Source organism: Armigeres subalbatus, chromosome 1 (assembly GCF_024139115.2).
Source record: "Armigeres subalbatus isolate Guangzhou_Male chromosome 1, GZ_Asu_2, whole genome shotgun sequence".
NCBI lineage: Eukaryota > Metazoa > Arthropoda > Insecta > Diptera > Culicidae > Armigeres > Armigeres subalbatus.
The window spans coordinates 283,767,161-283,790,601 of NC_085139.1; the positions used below are offsets into that span (position 1 = coordinate 283,767,161).

The 23,441-nt window shown below is 37.4% G+C and overlaps 2 protein-coding genes across 4 annotated transcripts in view; both read left to right on the plus strand.

Moving 5' to 3' along the window:
• The window catches only part of LOC134207664 (death-associated protein kinase related), a 469,439-nt gene that overhangs the window by 180,034 nt on the left and 265,964 nt on the right, over positions 1–23,441 (plus strand). The gene's annotated exons all lie outside the window — the stretch shown is intronic.
• On the plus strand, positions 14,890–15,657 carry LOC134215128 (zinc finger protein 595-like). Its single transcript, XM_062694384.1, has one exon. It carries the CDS (start codon positions 14,923–14,925, stop codon positions 15,628–15,630), a length of 708 nt encoding a protein of 235 aa, XP_062550368.1. The 5' UTR covers positions 14,890–14,922; the 3' UTR covers positions 15,631–15,657.

Sequence of the window (23,441 nt, forward strand, 5' to 3'; positions counted from 1 at the left end):
TTTTCCGGAAGGTTTCCTTTCCGATCGCACATTGCCTATTTCAACTTTCTTGTCTGGCTGAACCGTCCACTTTTCTTTTCCAGAGCTTATTTGTTTATGCTTTTATTTGTCCTTCGTTGGTAAAATTGTTTTTAATTTCCATGTGAATCCCAAGTAACATTTTAAGATTTATCATGCTCTATAAAAGGTTTTCATGACCAGTTGCTAATAAAACTTATAACTCCATCAAAACCTCTTCATAACATCATTAAGGTAGCCTTCCGGCCTAATGGACCAATCTTGAAGAAGTTATTAAAACCGTATTAAGAGTAGTAATAAACCTGGAATAAAACATTGGATTGAATGTGTTGATACTCTATATAGAGTATCGTGACCATCATAAGAGTAACAATAAAACTGTTTCAATTTCATATTATGGATTATATTTATTGTCATTCCATTGCCTTTGTTTTTATTTTCACTAGATAACAATGTCCCCTATGTAAAGCTGATGTGTGGAAAATAATGTTTCTGATTTGATGTTGAAAATGGAGTTTTATTTATGTAGTTCACACAACAGAATGACATGCGCAACCAAATTTATCGTAAATATTGAGTTTGTAGAAGCGCGCCACGAAATTATCGAATAATCACATGAAAACAGGAAATTAAATAATTTTCCAAACTGCTCAAAATATTTCAATTTCAAATAGTTTGTGATAAAGTAATCCTGCTTCTATCAAAAAACCTCAGAAATAATTGAATTCCACTATTGAATAGTTTATTTGATCGTAATTGATGTATTTTTTCAATCACGGCTATGACGTTGATCATTATTTCAACATGGCGACATTCCTTTTTATGAAAACAAAAATCTGGCGATAAATAGCTCAATGGCTTTTGTGATAACCTCAATAATTCTCCTTAGTTACTTCATGACACTATAGGATTTCAGGCGGTCATTAATCGAAAATGTCATGTCTTCCGAATTATTTTAAAATATTTTCTCCATTGTCAATACTCTAATTAAGAGAAATTCTGAATTTGAAGTCTCTAGGTGCACTAGTTCCAAAGATATAAGGTGGCAAAGTCAGAAATGGGTAAAAAGTTAGCAAATTTTCTGAAAAATATTTTATTTTCAACTATTTATTGAAATATTTTTAAATGTTTTTCTTCAATGTTAATACATCATTACAAAGGTTATTGTATAAGCTTTTAAATGGTGTGCAAAACTAATGGTTACACTGTGAAAAAAATTGAAAAAATGCGGAAGCAATATTTTTTCCAAAACGACGCTATTTTCAACTTTGATAGTGAAGAACTTTTTTTCCTCAGGAATCCCCAGGTTCTTTTATGATACACATCAAGGACAAAGCTTCGACTAAAATGTCCCGAAAGAATTTCTTGCCAGTATTTGCAATTAACAGAGTTAAGTCACTCTGATTTTTTTTCATTTGTTTTTTACCGTGTTTTGCCTCTCTCGTACTCCAAGGTTAATGCTCATTCCAAAACGAATGTTTGATAGAAGGCCCAGAGACCCCTAGTGGTATATATCAACTAACTCAGCGCGAAGAATTGAGGTGATGTCTGTATGTGTGTGCATGCGCGTCTGTATGTATGTGCGCAAAAGAACGCAATCGCCATTTAGACACTTATTTGTGTCCGATTTTCTCGCAACAAGTTTCATTCGACGGAAATCTAGTCCCATCGTTTCCTATTGAAAATGGGTCAGACTGAACTATGCGCTCAAAGGGTATGGTCAAAATACATTTATTGGTAATAACTTCGACTTTATTTATAACCATTTGAGCTCATTTAATTAACTATTCAAATGAGTAAATTAATAGAACCTCCAATTCAATGCAGCACAACGGTAACGGAAGGATTTAACAGTTCGCTCATATATTTCCTGTCAAATTTTACCGTTTCCGTCGCCATTCCGCTGAAATGCGTTTGGGGCTTGAGTGGTTTGAGTCATTCTCTAAACCTAATTTTCTGAGCTATTCATTAGCTACTGATGGAGAACTAAATATGAGATTTCATAATATGTAAATATTTATAAATCTCCTGGAATCAATAATTCCCGACATGTTTATTGCAAAAGTAAAGACGAACAATATCTTAGTTAGAACGGAGCGTATGAAATTCCTGCTAGTGTTCATGAATGTCTGGCTAATGGTAGGGAAATATTTATTCACTCATCTACACTTTGAGGTTCACTGGCTGAACAACCAGCGGAAAGTCAATATAAACAGTTGAAGAAATTTAGAACTCATAATGCAAGAAAATGATCAAGAGAGGCAAATGTTGACATTTTCCTTCGTGCCTTACATGAATCAGATCCATTTTAAGCTCGATTTGGATAACGAGGAGACGTTGGAAAAAATTTTCACTTAGTTATTCTTATGCCATGCGTAATTTTGTAATATTTGAAGATTTTCAAAAGTTCTTTATCTTCTAATACTTTAGATGAATTTATCTCATCTTCCATCGTTGATGGAATTGAAGAAAATATCATTGAAGACTTAAACCTTGACACAGAAAAAGAATGATGCTGTATATAACTTGTAGAAATCATGAAAACAAATCAAAAGTAATTCAAATAGTGTTGTTATTTAAATTAAAAGAATTTTGCTTTTCGGAAGAATGGAGCATTCTTACATTCCACAATGAATGTCCACATTTTTTGAGAATATATTAATCTCATTTTTGAATAACTTGTACACGTAAAAATGTCATGGGATTGCGATTTCTAATTTGCTAATACCCTTTTCAAAAGTTATTTTCAATTCTGATTATTTGATTAACATTTAATGCTTTATGATCCTTCAGATCCTAGTACTTTGTCAAACAAATTGTTCTAAATACAAATTGTGAGGCATGAGAGTGAGAACAAAAAATATCACGGAATGTCATGAAATTAATGTCATTTAACATGATCGCCGCCATAATGTCCATAAATTGCTGAACTTAGTTTTTGTACAGCCCCTTCCTTCTCCTTAAGAAAACGCACGAAATTTCAACTTCCCAAATAGGTTTGCTTTGTCACGTTAATCGAACCTATGAAAAAATAATTACGTAATTCATAGACGATCCCCAAAGGGGGTTGGAAATTGTATATTCATGCTATTTCGACCATACACAGCTAAAACTAAGTGGAAAATCACTTTAAAAGTCCAATTTTATTTTGACCGCTCGCTTGTATGGGGATCCCCATAGTGCATGACCGTTTAAAACTTGCTATAAAACTTTGTCATGATTACACTTCCCTACAACAGATGGCCTTCGGTTCGATAACATGCAGCCTAGTGGCTAAGGTGGGAAGCACTTTTTCATCCTACAGGCAACGATGCCAAATCTGTGGAAATAAAAGATTTCGGCGGATTTGCGGATCTGTATAAGAAATCCACGAATGCTAGTAATTTCCTGAAATTAGTGAATCTACGAATATATGGAATATTACCCATTCGTATTTTTGGTGTTATTTGTAGGAATCAAATATGTGTACATATGTTACAATGGCAAATTCTTTAACCAGGAGGACATGTGCTTGAGGAAAAATGCAAAAATTATTTCCTCCTTCATATTTTTAGAAACCGGAAACTCGAAATCATCGTGAATTAAAATGATTCTTCATCGTATCGGCTTTTCATGAAAAGCCGCAATCCAATTAAGTGCATATATTTAACAGCATTTCATATTTATGTGTCTCATTTCTCAAATCAATATCAAAACATAAGAGTTACAGTTGAATAATTTTCAAATAACCCTGCTCATAGAACATAATTAATATTGACAGAAATCGAATTGTTTTTGACAAACCTTTATTGGTATTATTGGATAACACCGGAGATTCTTAAGACCAGGGGATTTTTTACCTGTCCCTTTTTAGTTATTTTTTATTTGGGAAATGAGAAGCATCTTAAGTTTATCAGAAACACATGTCACTCACACTATGTCGGTAAAAATATGCTAACCTCATTATGCGTCTTATTGCATGATTTACGTATAAGTTATACAGCAACACTGCTTTCCAAATTCAACATGGCGAATAGATCGAGTTACGTTGAGTTGTTTTAAAGCAGTGACCCAAACTGGTTTTATGACGCATTTGAAAGCAGTAATAAAGCTATTATTGAAACTTCAAAGCTAGCAAAAAGTTTTAAAACATGATTTATAAGAGTTTTATGGTTATCTCAAGAGTGATATTAAACATTTGTTCGATAGCATTGCATAAAACCTTTTTAAAATTCATATAAAACCCAACGGTCACAGAATTGTTACTTGGGAATGAAATTAAATTTGCATAAATAACTACTGTTTTGAAACTTTTGTGTGATCTTTAGCTGCAGCTATGGCAGTACTCTTTCCAAGTTTTCACAAGTGCGGCTTCAGATTATTCCTTCAGATCTTCGGATGGTAGAGGCGAGTAATGAATTTATCTATCGATAGCATTCTTCTCGTTGTGAAGAGCCTAGTCATATAACTAGTTCGGGGATGTTGTTTGTTATGTAGTTGTGTTCATCTCTGCATCTCCTTACAGTTAATATCAAAAATGAATTTACATGGAAGTTTTGAATAAAAAATAGCGATAATATTAAAATAAATATAATTTTATTTCGTCAATAAATATGTAAAAATAACCTAACATTATTATCCCGTCTTCTTCGTATGGCTAAACTCGTGCAGCGCCAAAATATCCGACCTGATGCACTTAAGCCCACAAACCTTACAAACATAATGACCCCCTTCGCCGTGATGTTTCAATCCGTGGCGCCTCAAATCCTGAATGTAGATGAACTGTTTTGCACATTTGCCACATTTGAAGGGTTTATCTTTCATGGTGTGCAGTCTCTCATGCAGCTTCGCCTTAGCCTCCGTATGGAATCGCCTTCCGCATTTACCGCATCGATGGTCAAATGATCCCGAGTGATGTGCCTTACAGTGCTGGGTGTATCCGGCCCTGGATGCGAAATTTCTGGCACATGGTTGGCAAAAGAACTCACTGTTCTCGAAGAGCTTAAACCGTCGCTTGGTGGATTTTTTAGACTTTTTCACAATTTTGTTATCCGACCTAACGTTTTCTTTCGCTGACGTTGATGGTTTCGCTGATGTAAGACAGTGCTTCGCCGGCAATTGGACATATTCGTTCTCGATGTTTTCTTTCTTATCCGATGGCCAAGGGAAATTATCGATGCACTGCAGAACGTTTTTGCAATTTTGTTCGGCGGACAACTCCGATGAAATAACCTTCTTCAGATTAAGCTGAGAGAGCATCCACCCGTGTAGTGAAATGAACTCTTGGGGTGTTGGCGCTACAGTGGTCTGAACCTGATGATCTTGAATTTCCATATCCATGTTATCAGTGTATGAAGTTTCTATGCTTACTTATCGGAGAACGTGACTGGAATGATGAAATGCATCCATCATGGATTATTTAAACCGCGACCAGGTATAAAAATACAATCTTTGAATTCCCGCGAAATATTGTTTAACTAATTAATAGGTAGCAATGATCATTGTTGTTATAATTGATTGGTAAAGAATCATTACAGTAATCGTGAATGTGTTAGGTAGATTTTTTGTAGGTAGTGTTGAAAATTGTTTTCAGTCCTTTGAACGTATGACGACTTTGGACGGGTAAAAAACGATCGCTGTAATGTTGGATAGAAATTTTCAAATATGAAATTATTTATTTGTTTTCCTTGTCACAACACTAATGAGAGGATTATTATTCAAAACTTCTGTTTCTCACCATAATGTGATGAAATCTAGAGCAATTTATTTTTATTAATAGAATTTGTAATGATAACGAAGAGTTGTTGAAGCTCACCATCGCGCTAAAAACTTTTTCCATTTGCGCTTTCTAAGAAATGGCACACTGACTTGAAGTTTGCACTTACTTGAAGTTAAGCAAGATTTTAAAGAAAGAGCGTGTTTATACTTTTTTCAACAAAAATACAATTTAATAATTTTGTTTATATAATAAAAACCTTCAATTTGAATCTAAAAACGAAATTGAGTTACAAAATAGATAGACACACAATTGTATAAAATATTTGAAGCGTGTGGATGCAGCGTCCTCCAGGAGCTCCTCCACAATAATATCCAGAGGAATTTCAATAGAAATATTTTGAGGTAATTCTTCCAGAGGAATTCCTGGAGGAACTTGTGGAGGAGCTCCAGGAGGAACTTCCGAAGGAGTTCCTGGAGGACGCTGCATCCCGCACACTTCAAATATTTTATACCATTGTGTGTGTCTATCTATTTCGTTTTTAGATTTAAATTGAAGGTTTTTTATGTAAACAAAATCATTAAATTGCATTTTTGTTGAAAGTAATTAAGGGAGTACTGAATCGTGGGAAATTGAATTTAACAAGTAAAATAATAACGTCAATATCTATAATGCAGGGCTGGCAGCAAGTCACTTTTTAGTGACTTGGTCACTATTTTGAGCCTGTTTTGATTTTGAGTCACTATTTGCATCCAAAAGTCACTAAAGTCACTATTTTTTGGAAAATGGTCACTAAAGTCACTATTTTCGCACCACCGTTTGTAAAAAAAGCTCAAAATAAAAATCATTTGTACCTACCATTATCATCAACCAAATCAAATGTAAATCTGTTAGCAAAATATATAAAGTTTGAAAAATTGCTCCAAGGCCGTCTTATGAAAGGCAGAGTGGGTTCGAACCATGGACTTCGGGATCGAGAGACACACAGACAGACCACACAGCGAAGCTTGGGCATACGTTTAGGCAACGCCGTATACAAAGCGCAGGATTGTTACGACTACGAGGATTTCGCGATTTTTGCTATTCTCGCGGATTTGATGCGGATTCACGTAACGGTTGAGGCTTCGCGCGGATTTAGTTTTGGGTGGAAATTTAATAAATAAGGAGCGTAGGGTTTTGTCGGGTTGTCGTTGAGAAGGGATTCCACATTTGAAGTCTATGCTTACCCATTTTTTGGATATTTCAAGCCGTTATTGAATGCATTATACTCTTGAGCACTCGTTTAACAAGCATTATAAGGATGAGAACTTCACTTGTTGTCATTTTTCATCGTTTCTGAATATCAATTTTTTTGTCACGTCAATTTTGACGAGATATTTCTTCCGAACCGAACTTTCTCTGATTGGTTTGAATGCGAGATTTGATAAAAATGTTTGATACAAAGAATTGTTTTGGGTGCAGGTATGAATAAAAAATAAAGAATTAAATTAAAATAAATAATGTTTTATTTCGTCAATAATAGGTAACAATAAAAAAACTTATCCTTATCCTGCCTTCTTTTTGTGGCTAATCTCATGCAGCGCCAAGGCATCCGGTCTGGTAAGCTTCAGTCCGCAGACCTTGCAAGCATAACAATTTCCTTGGCCGTGACGTTTCACTTCGTGGCGCTTCAAATCGTGACTGTAGATGAACTGCTTTGAACATTTGTCACATTTGAAAGGTTTATCCTTCATGGTATGGAGTCTCTCGTGCAGCTTCATCTTCGCCTCAGTGGGAAACCGTTTTCCACAGTTACCGCACCGATGGTCCATTGGTCCCGAGTGGTGTGCCTTACAGTGCTGGGTATAGCTGCCTTTGGTTCCGAAGTTTCTGCCACATGGTTGGCAACTGAACTCACTGTTCTTGTAGAGCTTGAACCGTCGTTTGTCGAATGTGGCAGGCATTTTCGCCATTTGGTTATCCGGCATAGCACTTTCTTTCGCTGGTTGTTGATCTGACGATGACGACGAAGAATCCGTTGGTGAGAGGCAGGGCATTGCCGGTAATTGGACAGTTTCGTTCTCGGTGGTTTCTTTCTTATACGATGACCAAGGGAAATTTTTGATGTAATTTAGAACATTTTTGCAATTTTGTTCAGCGGAGAACTCCGAAGAAATGACCCTTTGTAGATTTAGATGGGAGAGCATCCACCCGTGAAGTGAAATAAACTCCTCGGATGTTGAAAAAACGGTTGGTTGAAGTTCCATTTGATGATTTTGAATGTCCATATCCGTGTTATTGGTTTACAGTATGGAGTTGTCTGAGCACCTGACTTGAATGATAAAATGCATCCCAGCATGGATTATTTAAACCATGACCAGGTATGAACATACAATCTTTCAATTATCGCAGAATATTGTTCACCTTATTGATAGGTAGCAATGATCGTTGTTGTCATAATTGATTGGTACAATGGTAACGAATCATCACATCAATCTTCCGGTATCGAACAGGTAGCAGGTCAAGGTGATGGGATGAAATTTATAATTATCGCTGAAGAAATGTTCGATAAAAAATTTACATATTATTCATACTCAATCCTTCTTAATCGCACCATAATGTGATCAATTTCATAGCCGTAGAATTACTGCGTCCATTTGCAGTCCAAATTTCTCCAGGTTGCATAAAGCCACTATTTAGAAATTAGATCTACACTTGTACAATGCATCACAACTACAAAGCTGTAGTTCCGAGGATTCACGTTCCATGTTACAGAAACGATAAATATCATTCTGAACCTGGCCAAAATTGTTCAAATGATATCTACTTGGACAATGTCCGGTTATTAGGCCAGTAAATGTGCAAAGAGCTCTTTTATTGAGCTCCAACTGCTTGCTGGTTTCTGAAACATTGGAAATTGAAAATCTCTTTGATTCACAGAAAGAAATTATGAAAAATAAAGAGCGCATAAAACTTGAAATGCAGAAATTTACGCTATTTGAAATGGTCCTCTTCCTAACAAGATTGCTTACAACTTACAACTTGATTCACGTCAAATATTGTATACATTTAGGCTATATCCTGTGTGAAATTACGCTAATAATAGCGTTCCATTTATGTGTATGACTTTTAGCGTAAATTTCAGTGGATTTTTCTATCTGTGTTGAGCACACTTTGTGGCGACCAACCAGTTGATCATCAACCTTTGTACTTCCCAGGATTTCAATTTCAATTAAAATTTCATTTTAATAGCACATCAGTATAGAATTTTATCGAACAACTTCCCAATCCATACGTGATGGCTCTCGTTATAGCAATGGACACTAGCCTTTGCAGTTTTGTCATATTCTTCTTTGCAGTAGCCTTTTCTGTTTTTGGCCACCATACAAGAGCGCTGCCTATGTCAGTTTTGGACGAATAATGGAAGTGTAGATCCACTTTATCATTTTTGGTCTTCAGCCCCATTTTCTTCCAAATGTTTTAGAGCATATCCAGAAAGCTTTTCCGGCAGGTTTCCTTTCCGATCGCACATTGCCTATTTCAACTTTCTTGTCTGGCTGAACTTTTCTTTTCAGAGATGTCCAGAGCTTATTTGTTTATGCTTTTATTTGTCCTTCGTTGGTAAAATTGTTTTTAATTTCCATGTGAATGAAATTAAATTTGCATGAATAACTACTATTTTGAAACTTTTGTGTGATCTTTAGTTGCAGATATGGCAGTACTCTTTCAAAGTTTTCACAAGTGCGGCTTCAAATTATTCTTTCAGATCTTCGGATTGTAAAGGCGAGTAGTGAATTTATCTTTCGATAACATCCTTCTCGTTATGAAGAGCTTAACTAGTTCAGGGATGTCGTCGGTTATGTAGTTGTGTTCACCTCTTATTACAGTTAATATCAAAAATGACTAAAAAGAATTTTAATGGGAGTTTTGAATAAAAAATAGGGATCATATTAAATTAAATATAATTTTATTTCGTCAATAAATATGTAAAAATAACCTAAAATTATTATCCCGTCTTCTTCGTATGGCTAAACTCGTGCAGCGCCAAAATATCCGACCTGATGCACTTAAGCCCACAAACCTTACAAACATAATGACCCCCTTCGCCGTGATGTTTCAATCCGTGGCGCCTCAAATCCTGAATGTAGATGAACTGTTTTGCACATTTGCCACATTTGAAGGGTTTATCCTTCAAGGTGTGCAGTCTCTCGTGCAGCTTTACCTTAGCCTCCGTATGGAATCGCCTTCCGCATTTACCGCATCGATGGTCCAATGATCCCGAGTGATGTGCCTTGCAGTGCTGGGTGTAGCCTGCTCTGGATGCGAAATTTCTGCCACATGGTTGGCAAGAGAACTCACTGTCCTTGTGGAGCTTAAACCGTCGCTTGGTGGATTTGGTAGACTTTTGCACAACTTTGTTATCCGACATAACGTTTTCTTTCGCTAACGTTGACAACAATGATTCCGCTGATGTAAGGCAGGTCTTCGCTGGCAATTGGACACATTCGTTCTCGATGTTTTCTTTCGTATCCGATGCCCAATGGAAATTATCGATGCACTGCAGAACGTTTTTGCAATTCTGTTCAGCGGAGTACTCCGATGAAATAACCTTCTTCAGATTAAGTTGAGAGAGCATCCAAATTTTCAAATGTGAAATTATTTATTTGTTTTCCTTGTCACACCTCTAATGTGAGGATTATTATTCAAAACTTCTGTTTCTCACCATAATGTGATGAAATCTAGAGCAATTTACATACGGTCGGTTAGAAATAACGAAAATAAGAACTCTGTTTGAAAGTTAGCTGCAAAATGTTCGTTTACTGATGTCACTGACACAGCTAATGTCGCTTTTGCTGAGCATATTGTCGCCGATGATGCTGCTTCTGTTATTGTTTTTTTCAGTGTAATGCCTATCCAACGGCAAAAGAAAACGGTTTTGTAATGATAATGATGAGTTGTTGAAGCTCACCATCGCGCTATAAACCTTTTCCAATTGCGTTTTCTAAGAAATGGCACACTTACTTGAAGTTAAGCAAGATTTTAAAGAAAGAGCGTGTTTATACTTTTTCAACAAAAATACAATTTAATAATTTTGTTTATATAATAAAACCTTCAATTTGAATCTAAAAACGAAATTGAGTTACAAAATAGATAGACACACAATTGTATAAAATATTTGAAGCGTGCAGGATGCAGCGTCCTCCAGGAGCTCCTCCACAATAATATCCAGAGGAATTTCAATAGGAATGTTTTGAGGTAATTCTTCCACCTATTATTTAAGGAATTCTTCGGAAGGTCCTGCCGGATTTCTCAAAAATCTGGGGGTATTTTTCCTAACATGTCTACAGTATCATCCAGAAAGCGCTTCAAGATTTACCTCGGAAATTCTTCTCGAAGCTGACCCGCATTTTCTTCCAGAAATTCCTCCATGAATCCTCCCAAAAATTCCGACAATGGAAATTTCTTCAATTTCCCAAGAATTCTTTTCGGAATTCCCACAGATATTTCTAAAGCTTTTCTGTACAAAATTCCTTGACAGATACGTATTTCGACCTCAACAGTTAGGTCGTCTTCAGTGTCTCGTACTTGACTCGACAAGTCTGTGGGAATTCCGAAAAGAATTCCTTGGGAAATTGAAGAAATTTCCGGGAAACTTGAAAAGAGATTTCTGGAGGAATTATTGTCGAAATTTTTAGGAGGATTCATGGAGGAATATTTGGAAGAAAATGCGAGTCAGCTTCGAGAAGAATTTCCTAGGTAAATCCTGAAGCGCTTTCTGGATGTTACTGTAGACATGTTAGGAAAAGTACCCCCAGAATTTTTGAGAATTTCTTAACCTTAGTAAGATGTTGGGGTCAATATGACCCAAAACGAAACTTCAAAGTAGAATAACTTTTACCTGATAATCCGATCGTTCTGAAATTTCTTGACTTTGAATATTTTGTGGAAATGAAGCATCTGACATGAAAAAGGTATTTTAAGGTGCAACAGGAACGACCCCACAAAAAAGTTACGAATAAAATGTTAGAGTCACATTGACCCAGAAATGTAAATGCTTATAAAACAGTCAAATTATAACCGAATTACATAGTTTATATACCGTTCTAGAGATAAACTCATCAATTTTGTGGCTATGTGGTGATATGCTGGTTCTGGAGACAATGGCCACCGGGAAACGACTTCCACGGGGACCTTGTCGGTCATATAAGGGAAGCATAAAATCGCTCCATATATGCCATTCGATCGCTAATTCTTCATATATTCTCTTAAAACGGTAATGTATGGTCCATGAGAGGGCTTCCGACGAAAGTGGCCACTCCTGGTACATGCAAGGTGTCCCCGGGGAACCCGCAGGAGGGGACATTTCCGTTTTAGCACCAAAATATGCCGTGCGGCGGCTCTTTTGTCATGATTCTCCACCAAATAGATGATAATGCGCTTGAAATCGATAAAAGACCACATTGGCCACTCCTGGTACATGCAAGGTGCCCCGGGGAACCCGCAGGAGGGGACATTTCCGTTTTAGCACCAAAATATGCCGTGCGGCGGCTCTTTTGTCATGATTTTCCACCAAACAGATGGTTATGCGCTTGAAATCGATAAATGACCACATTGGCCACTCCTGGTGCATGCAAGGCGCCCCGGGGAACCCGCAGGAGGGGACATTTCCGTTTTAGCACCAAAATATGCCGTGCGGCGGCTCTTTTGTCATGATTCTCCACCAAATAGATGATATTGCGCTTGAAATCGATAAGTGACCACATTGGCCACTCCTGGTACATGCAAGGTGCCCCCGGGGAACCCGCAGGAGGGGACATTCCCGTTTTAGCACCAAAATAAACCGTGCGGCAGCTCTGTCGTCATGATTTTCCACAAAATAATGATAATGCGCTTGAAATCGATAAGTGACCACATTGGCCACTCCTGGTACATACAAGGTGCCCCTGGGAAGCACCAAAATATGCCGTGCAGCGTCTCTTTCGTCATGGTTTTCCACAAAATAGATGATTATGCGCTTGAAATCGATAAGTGACCACATTGGCAATGGCTGGAACCTATGAGGGGCCCCAGGGAACCCGTAGAAGGGACATTTCCATTTTTCACCAATATAAGCCGTACGGTGGCTCTTTTGGTGTTTTTCCATCGAATAGATGGACGTGCGCTCGAGAGTTCAGTGCGTGATCTCTCTTGTTCCGGACAGCAGAACGATCGCGCGGTCGGCCGAATTATTGTGTTCTGCATTGAGCGGCCGGTAATAAAATTAATCAGTTCAGTGCGTGTTCTCTCTTTATCAGTTGACGTAACAAGATTTTTTGCTTAGCTCACTTGTTTTTCACATAGCTCTTTGATCTTTGCTCTTGATTTAAATATGCCACATAATTATAGCAGGGGCCCTCCTTAGCCGTGCGGTAAGACGCGCGGCTACAAAGTAAGACCATGCTGAGGCTGGCTGGCTGGGTTCGATTCCCGGTGCCGGTCTAGGCAGTTTCCAGATTGGAAACTGTCTCGACTTCCCTGGGCATAAAAGTATCATCGTGTTGGCCTCATGATATACGGATACAAAATGGTAACTTGGCTTAGAAACGTCGCAGTTAATAACTGTGGAAGTGCTTAATGAACACAAAGCTGCGAGGCGGCTCTGTCCCAGTGTGGGGATGTAATGCCAGGAAAAAGAAGAAGAAGACATAATTATAGCAATCCAAAGACCTAAATTGGATATGTCATTGCATGTTGATATCTATCGGCCATAATAAATATTCCTAGCGATTTATGAATCCAAATCGACATGCTTTCAATCAATATGGCCAATATGAGAATTCTCTGGGGTTTAGGCCTTAATGTTAATACGCGTAACAAAGCTCTATTAGCTTCTAACATGCTCTTAGTAACCATTCGGACCGATTTGGATATTAATTGAATGCATGTTAGTACATGATAAAAAATAGGATTTGATTACTTGTTTAAGGCTTATCCAATTTGTTAGGGCACATCCAATTTGGTCCTATGGATTACACACGGAATGAACAATTTTGAAAAAAAAAAAAACTTTTTGATTATGCGTGTAGACATTGAGGCCTATTATACTCCAGGCAGTGAATTCTTGGATGACCTGAAATGAAACAAGTGTTAAAGCCGTATGCAATTTGGTTCTGTGGATAGAAAAGAGATAACAGTCCTTTGGTTACACATATTGATCTTAAGGTATGTACGTCAGGGAATTGTTGAATTGGAATGAACAAATTGTTGATGGCGTATCCAGTTTGATTCTATGGCATCCAGGAAATTCTTGCATGACCTGGAATGGAACAATTGTTGAAGACAAATGTTGAAGATGCAAATCAGCTACTTAGTTCCTTGGGTTTCTTAATGTGCCTTCTTATGGGTTTACTTTTGAATGTCAATAATGGTGCAATGGGGGCCTTAGACGTGCGGTAATACGCGCGGCTACAAAGCAAGACCATGCTGAGGCTGGCTGACTGGGTTCGATTCCCGGTGCCGGTCTAGGCAATTTTTGGATTAAATTGTCTCGACTTCCCTGGGCAATAAAAAGTATCATCGTGTTAGCCTTATGATATACGAATGCAAAAATGGTAACGTGGCTTAGGAACCTCGCAGTTAATAAGTGTGGAAGTGATCATCGATTCTCAACTGTTTCCTTGAGTGTTTCACCTAAATCCCGGGTAGAATCTTCTGAGCACAATAAAAGTGTTTGTGGTTTACGGATTTGTAAACTTATTTTTATAAAGATTTTCCTATCGGAAATAAAACATGTATTCATAATAGTTCAATATTAAGCTGTCCGGCTATTTTAGAATACTTTTCAAAGTGAAAAGTACTCGTAAAACAAAATCATTCGGAATACTTTTGAGGGATACCAATACTTTTACACAAAAAGGTGCTGGTTGCATCTGACAATTCGTGACAGCGCTTGCTGGTTGCAGATGAAGTTACATTTTTCCTCTTTGCAAGTCCCGTCCCAGCCTACAACAAATCTACCTAAGACATTCACGATTACTATGATGATTCGTTACCAAATTTATACCGATCAATATGACAATTGACAACAATAATCATTGCTACCTATTAATAAGGCAAATAAGATTCCGCGAGAATATAAGATTATATTTTTTTATACCTGGTCGCGGTTTAAATAATCCATGATTGATGCATTTCATCATTCCAGTCACGTTCTCCGACAAGTAAGCATAGAAACTTCATAAACTGATAACATGGATATGGAAATTCAAGATCATCAAATGAACCTTCAGACCACCGTAGCACCAACACCCCAAGAGTTCATTTCACTTCACGGGTGGATGTTCTCTCAACTTAATCTGAAGAAGGTTATTTCATCGGAGTTCTCCGCTGAACAAAATTGCAAAAACGTCCTGCAGTGCATCGATAATTTTCCTTGGTCATCGGATAAGAAAGAATACATCGAGAACGAATATGTCCCATTGCCGGCGAAGCCCTGTCTTACATCAGCGGAATCATCGTCAGCGCAAGAAAACGTTAGGTCGGATAACAAAATCGTGAAAAAGTCTACCAAATCCAACAAGCGACGGTTTAAGCTCTACAAGAACAGTGAGTTCTTTTGCCTACCATGTGACAGAAATTTCGCATCCAGAGCAGGATACACCCAGCACTGCAAGGCACATCACTCGGGATCATTTGACCATCGATGCGGTAAATGCGGAAGGCGATTCCATACGGAGGCTAAGGCGGAGCTGCATGAGAGACTGCACACCATGAAAGATAAACCCTTCAAATGTAGCAAATGTGCAAAACAGTTCATCTACATTCAGGATTTGAGGCGCCACGATTTGAAACGTCATGGCAAAGGGGGTCATTATGTGTGTAAGGTTTGTGGGCTTAAGTGCATCAGGTCGGATGCTTTGGCGCTACACGAGAATAGCCATACGAGAAAGACTAAATAATAAGTTTAGTTTATTGTTACATATTTATTGACGAAATAAAATTATATTTATTTAAATTTAATCCCTATTTTTTTCAATGCTATAATGAACCCAAAAAAAACTTTATTAGAGGCATAAAACAGACATATCGCTCATGTCGGTAAAATATTTATTATGACTTTTTGCCTTTATCTTATCACTCAAATTTTGAATATTGCGCCCGATGCTTAAACGATTGCATATGCCATTTTAATGATCCTCCTAAATTTGGATCTAATTTAAGTAAGCACGTGCAGTTTGAAGTTTATATGAAAATTACTTTGAAAAAAGTAACAATTATGCAAAACGCTTCCCCTCAAGCTCTAGCTCGTCTTTATTGCGAAACTATTTGATGTTTGCAAGAAAAGTATTTAAGTAAAGTACTGAATCGTGGGAAATTTTATTTAACAAGTAAAAGAATAACATCAATATCTATAATATAATGAGCATTTCTGTTTTCTTCATAACTTTGCTTCCAAACGATAAATCGCTTCGCTTATTCTATGTAGTCAATGTGTTGATTATATATAAATAGGCCACCCCACGGAACGGTTTTCCCTTTCTCGTACAACAAAGTTGTACCAGAAGGCTATAATTTCACTCCAAAAGCCTAATTTTGATAGGAGGCGAAGAAACTTTCCTATTTGGCCACTATGGTTTTTGTTTGCTAATAACTCATGCGGTTTGAATAATATTTCTATTTTTCTTTTAACAAATACGCTGTTTACATGCACATTTTAAATCAATAATCAATTTAGCCGTGACGCAATTCATTACTCTCATAGTTGAGTAATTCTTAAGCAGCGTGATAAATTTGGGTTTGCACTTAAGGATCGATTTTCACAGTAATTTCCATACGTACTTCAAATGACGTGTGCACAATCAAATTCCTGTCTATCCTGTCCTATTTGCTATTGAAAACTGGCTAGATTAGACTATGGGATCAGAAGTTATGACCAAATTACTATTTTTTATGCTTATAGCACGCTTAAAAACACTCAGTTATATATTTTAGTATTTTTTGCAAGAGAAATGCATCATTTTAAGGTCCTTTTTCTTATATTGAAAATGGTCCCTGATCTCATTGACTTCGCGTAAAATTGGCTTCGTAAATATGACTGAAACCCAAAGCAAATTGCTTTGAAATTGATCACACTATGGTGCGATAAAAGAGATTGAATATGAATAATTTATTTCCAATTGTAATATTTTTATCCAACATTTCTTCAGCGATAATTTTAAATTTTGGCCCATCTCCTTGACCTGCTACCCGTTCGAAGTCGGAAAAGACTGACTAGAATTTTTGATACCTGCGAGAAAATCTACCTAACCATTGAAGATTGATATGATGATTCATTACCAACCAATTATGGCAACAACGATCATTGCTACCTATCAATAATCTGAACAAACTTCCGCGAGAATTAAAAAAATGTATGTTCATACCTGGAGGTGGTTTAAATAATCCATGCTGGGATGCATTTCATCATTCAAGTCAAGTGCTCAGACAACTAAGTGTTGGAACTCCATACTGTAAACCAATAACATGGATATGGACATTCAAAATCATCAAATGGAACTTCAACCAACCGTTTCGCCAACATCCGAGGAGTTCATTTCACTTCACGGGTGGATGCTCTCCCATCTAAATCTACAAAAGATTATTTCTTCGGAGTTCTCCGCTGAACAAAATTGCAAAAATGTTTTGAAGTACATCAATAATTTCCCTTGGTCATCGGATAAGAAAGAAATCACCGAGAACGCAAATATCCAACTGCCGTCGTCAACGTCAGATCAAGAACCAGCGAAAGAAAGTGTTGCGCCGGATAACCAAATGACGAAAATGCCTGCCACATTCGACAAACGACGGTTCAAGCTCTACAAGAACAGTGAGTTCAGTTGCCAACCATGTGGCAGAAACTTCGGAACCAAAGGCAGCTATACCCAGCACTGTAAGGCACACCACTCGGGACCAATGGACCATCGGTGCGGTAACTGCGGAAAGCGGTTTCCCACTGAGGCGAAGATGAAGCTGCACGAAAGACTCCACACCATGAAGGATAAACCGTTCAAATGTGGCCAGTGTTCAAAACAGTTCATCTACAGTCACGACTTGAAGCGCCACGAAGTGAAACGTCACGGTCAAGGAAATTGTTATGTTTGCAAAGTCTGTGGGCTGAAGCTCACCAGGCCGGATGCATTGGCGTTGCATGAGATTAGCCACAACAAGAAGACAGGATAAGGATAAGTTTTTTAGTTGTTACATATTTATGGACGAAATAAAACATTATTTATTTTAATTTAAGTCTTTATTTTTTATTCAAACCTACAAAACCTTTCAATGTTTCGTTCTTTTCATTCTATAACATTAAATCTTGTGTCCATTCGTAGAAGAATTCAAATAAAAGCCACTCTCATTCATTTGAATAGTTTGAGTACAGTTTTAGAGCTATGTCTTGTTAGACAAGATTGATTATAAGATCGGTATTCCGCCAAAGGAAGCATTTTGATATAGGAAACACAATCGTAGGAAACATAGCAAGAACATAATGCGACAAAACTAATCCATTTCCAAAAAACGGGAGAGACTTTTAGCTCCCATGAAGCTTCCACATTCTTTTACGTATATTTCTTAGAATAAATCACAAAACCGCATTTTTTAACAGAACACTCGCGCAAGTTGCGATATACCTATCCGGTAGTTTACGAAACCTAAAACCGGAAAAATCCTAGCGGTAGCACCAGCCGAAATAAAAACTTTACGATATCGAAGACAAAAATTCGCTGTCAGAAAATCAAACACAACCGACCGCGCGCAAGGCTTACTTCGATCCGTCAGTGACAATTGCCAATGGTTAAATTTACCAAAGTGGAAGCAGTCATAACCAAAAAAGTGAATCAGTCATAAGGCATTAACCAAATTAACTCTTTCAGGACGACTTTTTGTTACGAAGATTTAACGTACGAATTTGACTTTTTTTGCATTGGACCCTGCCAAAATTAGTATAGATATACAATAATATCCCGATTTCATCATTCCTGATGAATTTTAAGGTGATAAAAATAATGAGGAAATGTGACAAAATCTGAATATTAATACTGCATGACTTGGGAAGGCAAAATACGTGAACGGAACCCGTAATTTCTTTTCGAAAAGGCTTCCAAAATGCTTGACATTTTCTCATGAATTATTAGGTATAAATAATCCACAGGCGGTGAAAGTTCCCTAGCCAAGGCCACGGGGTTTGACGTTGACGTCAACTGGAAATAGCGAAGCCAACGCGTGGTCACAGGTAGGATATGATAAATTGTAACCTTCTTCTTCTTCTTCTTCTTCTTCTTCATTGGCATTACATCCCCCACTGGGACATTGCCGCCTCGCAGCTTAGTGTTCATTAAGCTCTTCCACAGTTATTAATTAACTGCGAGGTTTCTAAGCCAAGTTACCATTTCTGCATTCGTATATCATGAAACTAACATGATGATACTTTTATGTCCAGTGAAGTCGAGACAATTTCCAATTCGAAAATTGTCTAGACCGGCACCAGGAATCGAACCCAGCCACCCTCAGCATGGCCTTGCTTTGTAGCCGCGCATCTTACCGCACGGCTAATGAGGGCCCCAAAATTGTAATATAGATTGAAATTGGGAAGTAATGGGTCGTATGAATAAAAAGTAGCAAAACTCAGCGCTTGTAGTATCTACTCAAAATAAAGTCCACAGAGAAAACTACATGTTTGATATGAATAAAAACATTTTCGAGCTTATGGCAAATGCTACATTCGAACTTAGCCTTTACTACAGTTTACTACCATTTACTACACGGAGAAACGTCAAAACAAAATAGACCCCATGATGACGATGATGATTTCATCATTTTTTGCGGCTAATCAACAAACGACATGTCTGTTTTGTTTGTTTTCCCTAAATTGGACTTTTATTTTCAAGAACAAAGCCGATTCGCTTCGATTCTGATGAATAAAATGCATTTGGAACATGAGTAGCAACGTCTTGAGCAGACTACAAGAAATCAGTAGTAAACTCTTGTTTTATTCATACCGAATCAGTTGTTTGTAGTATGTTCGAAATGTGTAGTGTAGTAAAGTCTCTTTTATTCATACGAACATGTTCCACAAGTGACGTTTACTACTGAAAATGTAGTAAAGTTGAACTTACTACTTTTTATTCATACGACCCAATGAATCACAATAGATTATTCTTATAGTCTAGAGACATTCAAATTTAAGAATGTTTTCAATTGGGAGTGTAGAACTATTTAGATTTACCAGGATTTGCATCAGGTTGGAGAATTCAAAATGGTAATTTCGATGCAATTAAATGAATAGAAAATAGCTTAATGATAGGAAATTGAATTTATGTTTCTCCATAACAATGAATTTTTCTTGCATAAACTTTGCATTGGTTCTGATGATAAGTTTTAACATAATACCTAGTAAACCAGAAATCAATTAAGAAAAACCGTAGGAATTTAAAAAATTAGAAATGAAAAAAATAATGAAATAATAATGTTGAACTAAATCTAAACTGAATCTAAAATATAGGTATTTAGATACGATCTTTTTTTGTTGTGTTTGAGAAATTGTTTACTCTGTTTATTCCGAGATAGAAGAAAGAAAAAAGAAAAAAAAAGTAGAGATTGAGCTATAAAAGAGAAAATAGAATTTGATAAAAGGAGGAAGCAGATATTGATAGATAGAGGAAGGACACACAGAATTTGTAAGACAATACTTAATAATTCTTTTGTAGTTTTATACACACTGTATCTAACAATGACTAAAACACTAATAAGACGAAATTATATAAGATATTAAAGTTGAAACTTAACAGACAACCGACAACAACACAGTGACAGATCTAAAATATATAAGATAAGGTGTGTTTTACATTTGTAACGGGACATGGGAATGAAGGAGAGAAGGTTCGAACCAACTGAACAGCCTTCACTTAAGCGCCAGGCAGTGAGTACACTACTGCCGCGAAGGAGCGTGTCAAATCTCTTAGAAAGTCCTGTACCCGGCCAGCAATCCTCTCAGGACGAGTTCTTTCTCCGATCCTAAACCCACGAACGAAACCTTAACGCACTCAGTCAGCCCAAGGAAATAGCTTTATCAAAAGTCACAACACACAGGGTGGGCAGGTTACCCTTTGGGATTCCCTACCCAGAGCCCATACTACTGACGAACTAAACCCGATTTCTTAAAAAGAGTTGAATTTCCTCTAACACCCAACTGTCTACAATTGCAACGGTATTACAAAGAAGATTATTGCAAGGTACTATTTTGGTTTATTCGAGCTCTTTACCGTTTTTATTCGTTCACGTGAACTATGTTGCCCTTAGAGGCAGGAAATCAAATTATGTGGTTCACAAATTTCAATCTTCTTACAGTATTACGGGTTAGTAGGTACAATTTTGGTCAGATCTTACTTGCAACACTGTTTTTCGGTGTGGCGGCATACGAAGTCCAACGATGGATGCGGTGGTAAGTGCACTTACACCGAGAATATTACTTACAGGTGAGTAGCATGTGATCACGTGGCTTATCCGTTGCGCAACGATTTACTCCCTGCGAATGTGTGTTTGAAAGAGGTACTTTATATTCGGGGAATTGTTCCATTCGGGGAATTGTTCCATTCGGGGAATTATTACATTTGGGGAAATTACATTCGTGGAATTGGTTTTCGGGAAATTGTCGTATAATCTTCACGTATAGTTTGCCATCATTTGCGACATATTGTATTAAGTAAATGGCAGGCCCTTGCATTAGGTCTCCGGTCACGAGAAAATAAGAACTTGTTATGTATTAGTGTCTACATTAAATCTAATTTTACACTCCCCCATCGAGGAGTGAAATGCTGTATACTTCGACAACCTCAGCAACCATACAAAAAAAATCGGTCAAAGACGGGAATTGAACCCGGACCCTCCACACTTAGCACATCAAAACTGACGAGCTAACCATTTGGACTATTTCTCAGATGAGGAACGACGCGACCAAAGGCAATCATAATCCACGTTTCATGCTATTCGGATGTGACAAGTGGGATAGCAATGAGAGATACGAGTGGAATAAGCACCATGCATATTTGTGTCCTTTTCCGTTATCAAGCTAAATGGAATCGGGAAGATTGTGTGGTTTAAAGTTATATTGCTGTACACGATTCATATACTTGTTCTTGGAGGAGCCAACGAGATTCGTTTGGATGTGTTGATGGAAACCAAATAAAGCTACTTAATGCAATGAGCTGTCTTAACAAGTAGGGAAGTGGTGGTAATATGAACAGTTGGCTATATTTATATTAAAACACTATTTAGGCGTATGTTAATCATACACACGTTATCCTCGAAATAAAATAAGGTACCTGAGCTAATATTTTGGTTTTGAGACCGAAAGAATAGCCATTACAATCCAAAATATCAAACAAGGCCGTAAAAATAGGGTCTGATGTAATTTTTAACCATTTTTCCGCAAGCTTTAATTCATAATTAATTCATAATAACATTGATTCAAACCTGTTCTAACCACAGCGGCAAATATGACTGCCTTCACAAAGATGTTGCAGGGGTAAATAGTAAAATTATTGGTTTGCATAGTTAGAGGAAGAGTTATTTATCACAAGGCACGTATGGGGGTAAAATGAACACTTGTATCAAACTTTCACAAATTTATGATAAAAGTTGTGCAATTGTGACAACGTGTTCATCTTACCACCTGTTCCCCTATGACATTCTCTGATTGATTTGAATGCGAGATTTGATAAAAATGTTTAATACAAAGAATACAGAATTGTTTTGGGTGTAGGTATGAATAAAAATAAAGAATTAAATTAAAATAAATAATGTTTTATTTCGTCAATAATAGGTAACAATAAAAAAACTTATCCTTATCCTGCCTTCTTTTTGTGGCTAATCTCATGCAGCGCCAAGGCATCCGGTCTGGCAAGCTTCAGTCCGCAGACCTTGCAAGCATAACAATTTCCTTGGCCGTGACGTTTCACTTCGTGGCGCTTCAAATCGTGACTGTAGATGAACTGCTTTGAACATTTGTCGCATTTGAAAGGTTTATCCTTCATGGTATGGAGTCTCTCGTGCAGCTTCATCTTCGCCTCAGTGGGAAACCGTTTTCCGCAGCTACCGCACCGATGGTCCATTGGTCCCGAGTGGTGTGCCTTACAGTGCTGGGTATAGCTGCCTTTAGTTCCGAAGTTTCTGCCACATGGTTGGCAACTGAACTCACTGTTCTTGTAGAGCTTGAACCGTCGTTTGTCGAATGTGGCAGGCATTTTCGTCATTTGGTTATCCGGCATAACACTTTCTTTCGCTGGTTCTTGATCTGACGTTGACGACGAAGAATCCGTTGGTGAAAGGCAGGGCATTGCCGGTAATTGGACAGTTTCGTTCTCGGTGATTTCTTTCTTATCCGATGACCAAGGGAAATTATTGATGTAATTCAGAACATTTTTGCAATTTTGTTCAGCGGAGAACTCCGAAGAAATGATCCTTTGTAGATTTAGATGGGAGAGCATCCACCCGTGAAGTGAAATAAACTCCTCGGATGTTGGAGAAACGGTTGGTTGAAGTTCCATTTGATGATTTTGAATGTCCATATCCATGTTATTGGTTTACAGTATGGAGTTGTCTGAGCACCTGACTTGAATGATGAAATGCATCCCAGCATGGATTATTTAAACCATGACCAGGTATGAACATACAATCTTTCAATTATCGCAGAATATTGTTCACCTTATTGATAGGTAGCAATGATCGTTGTTGT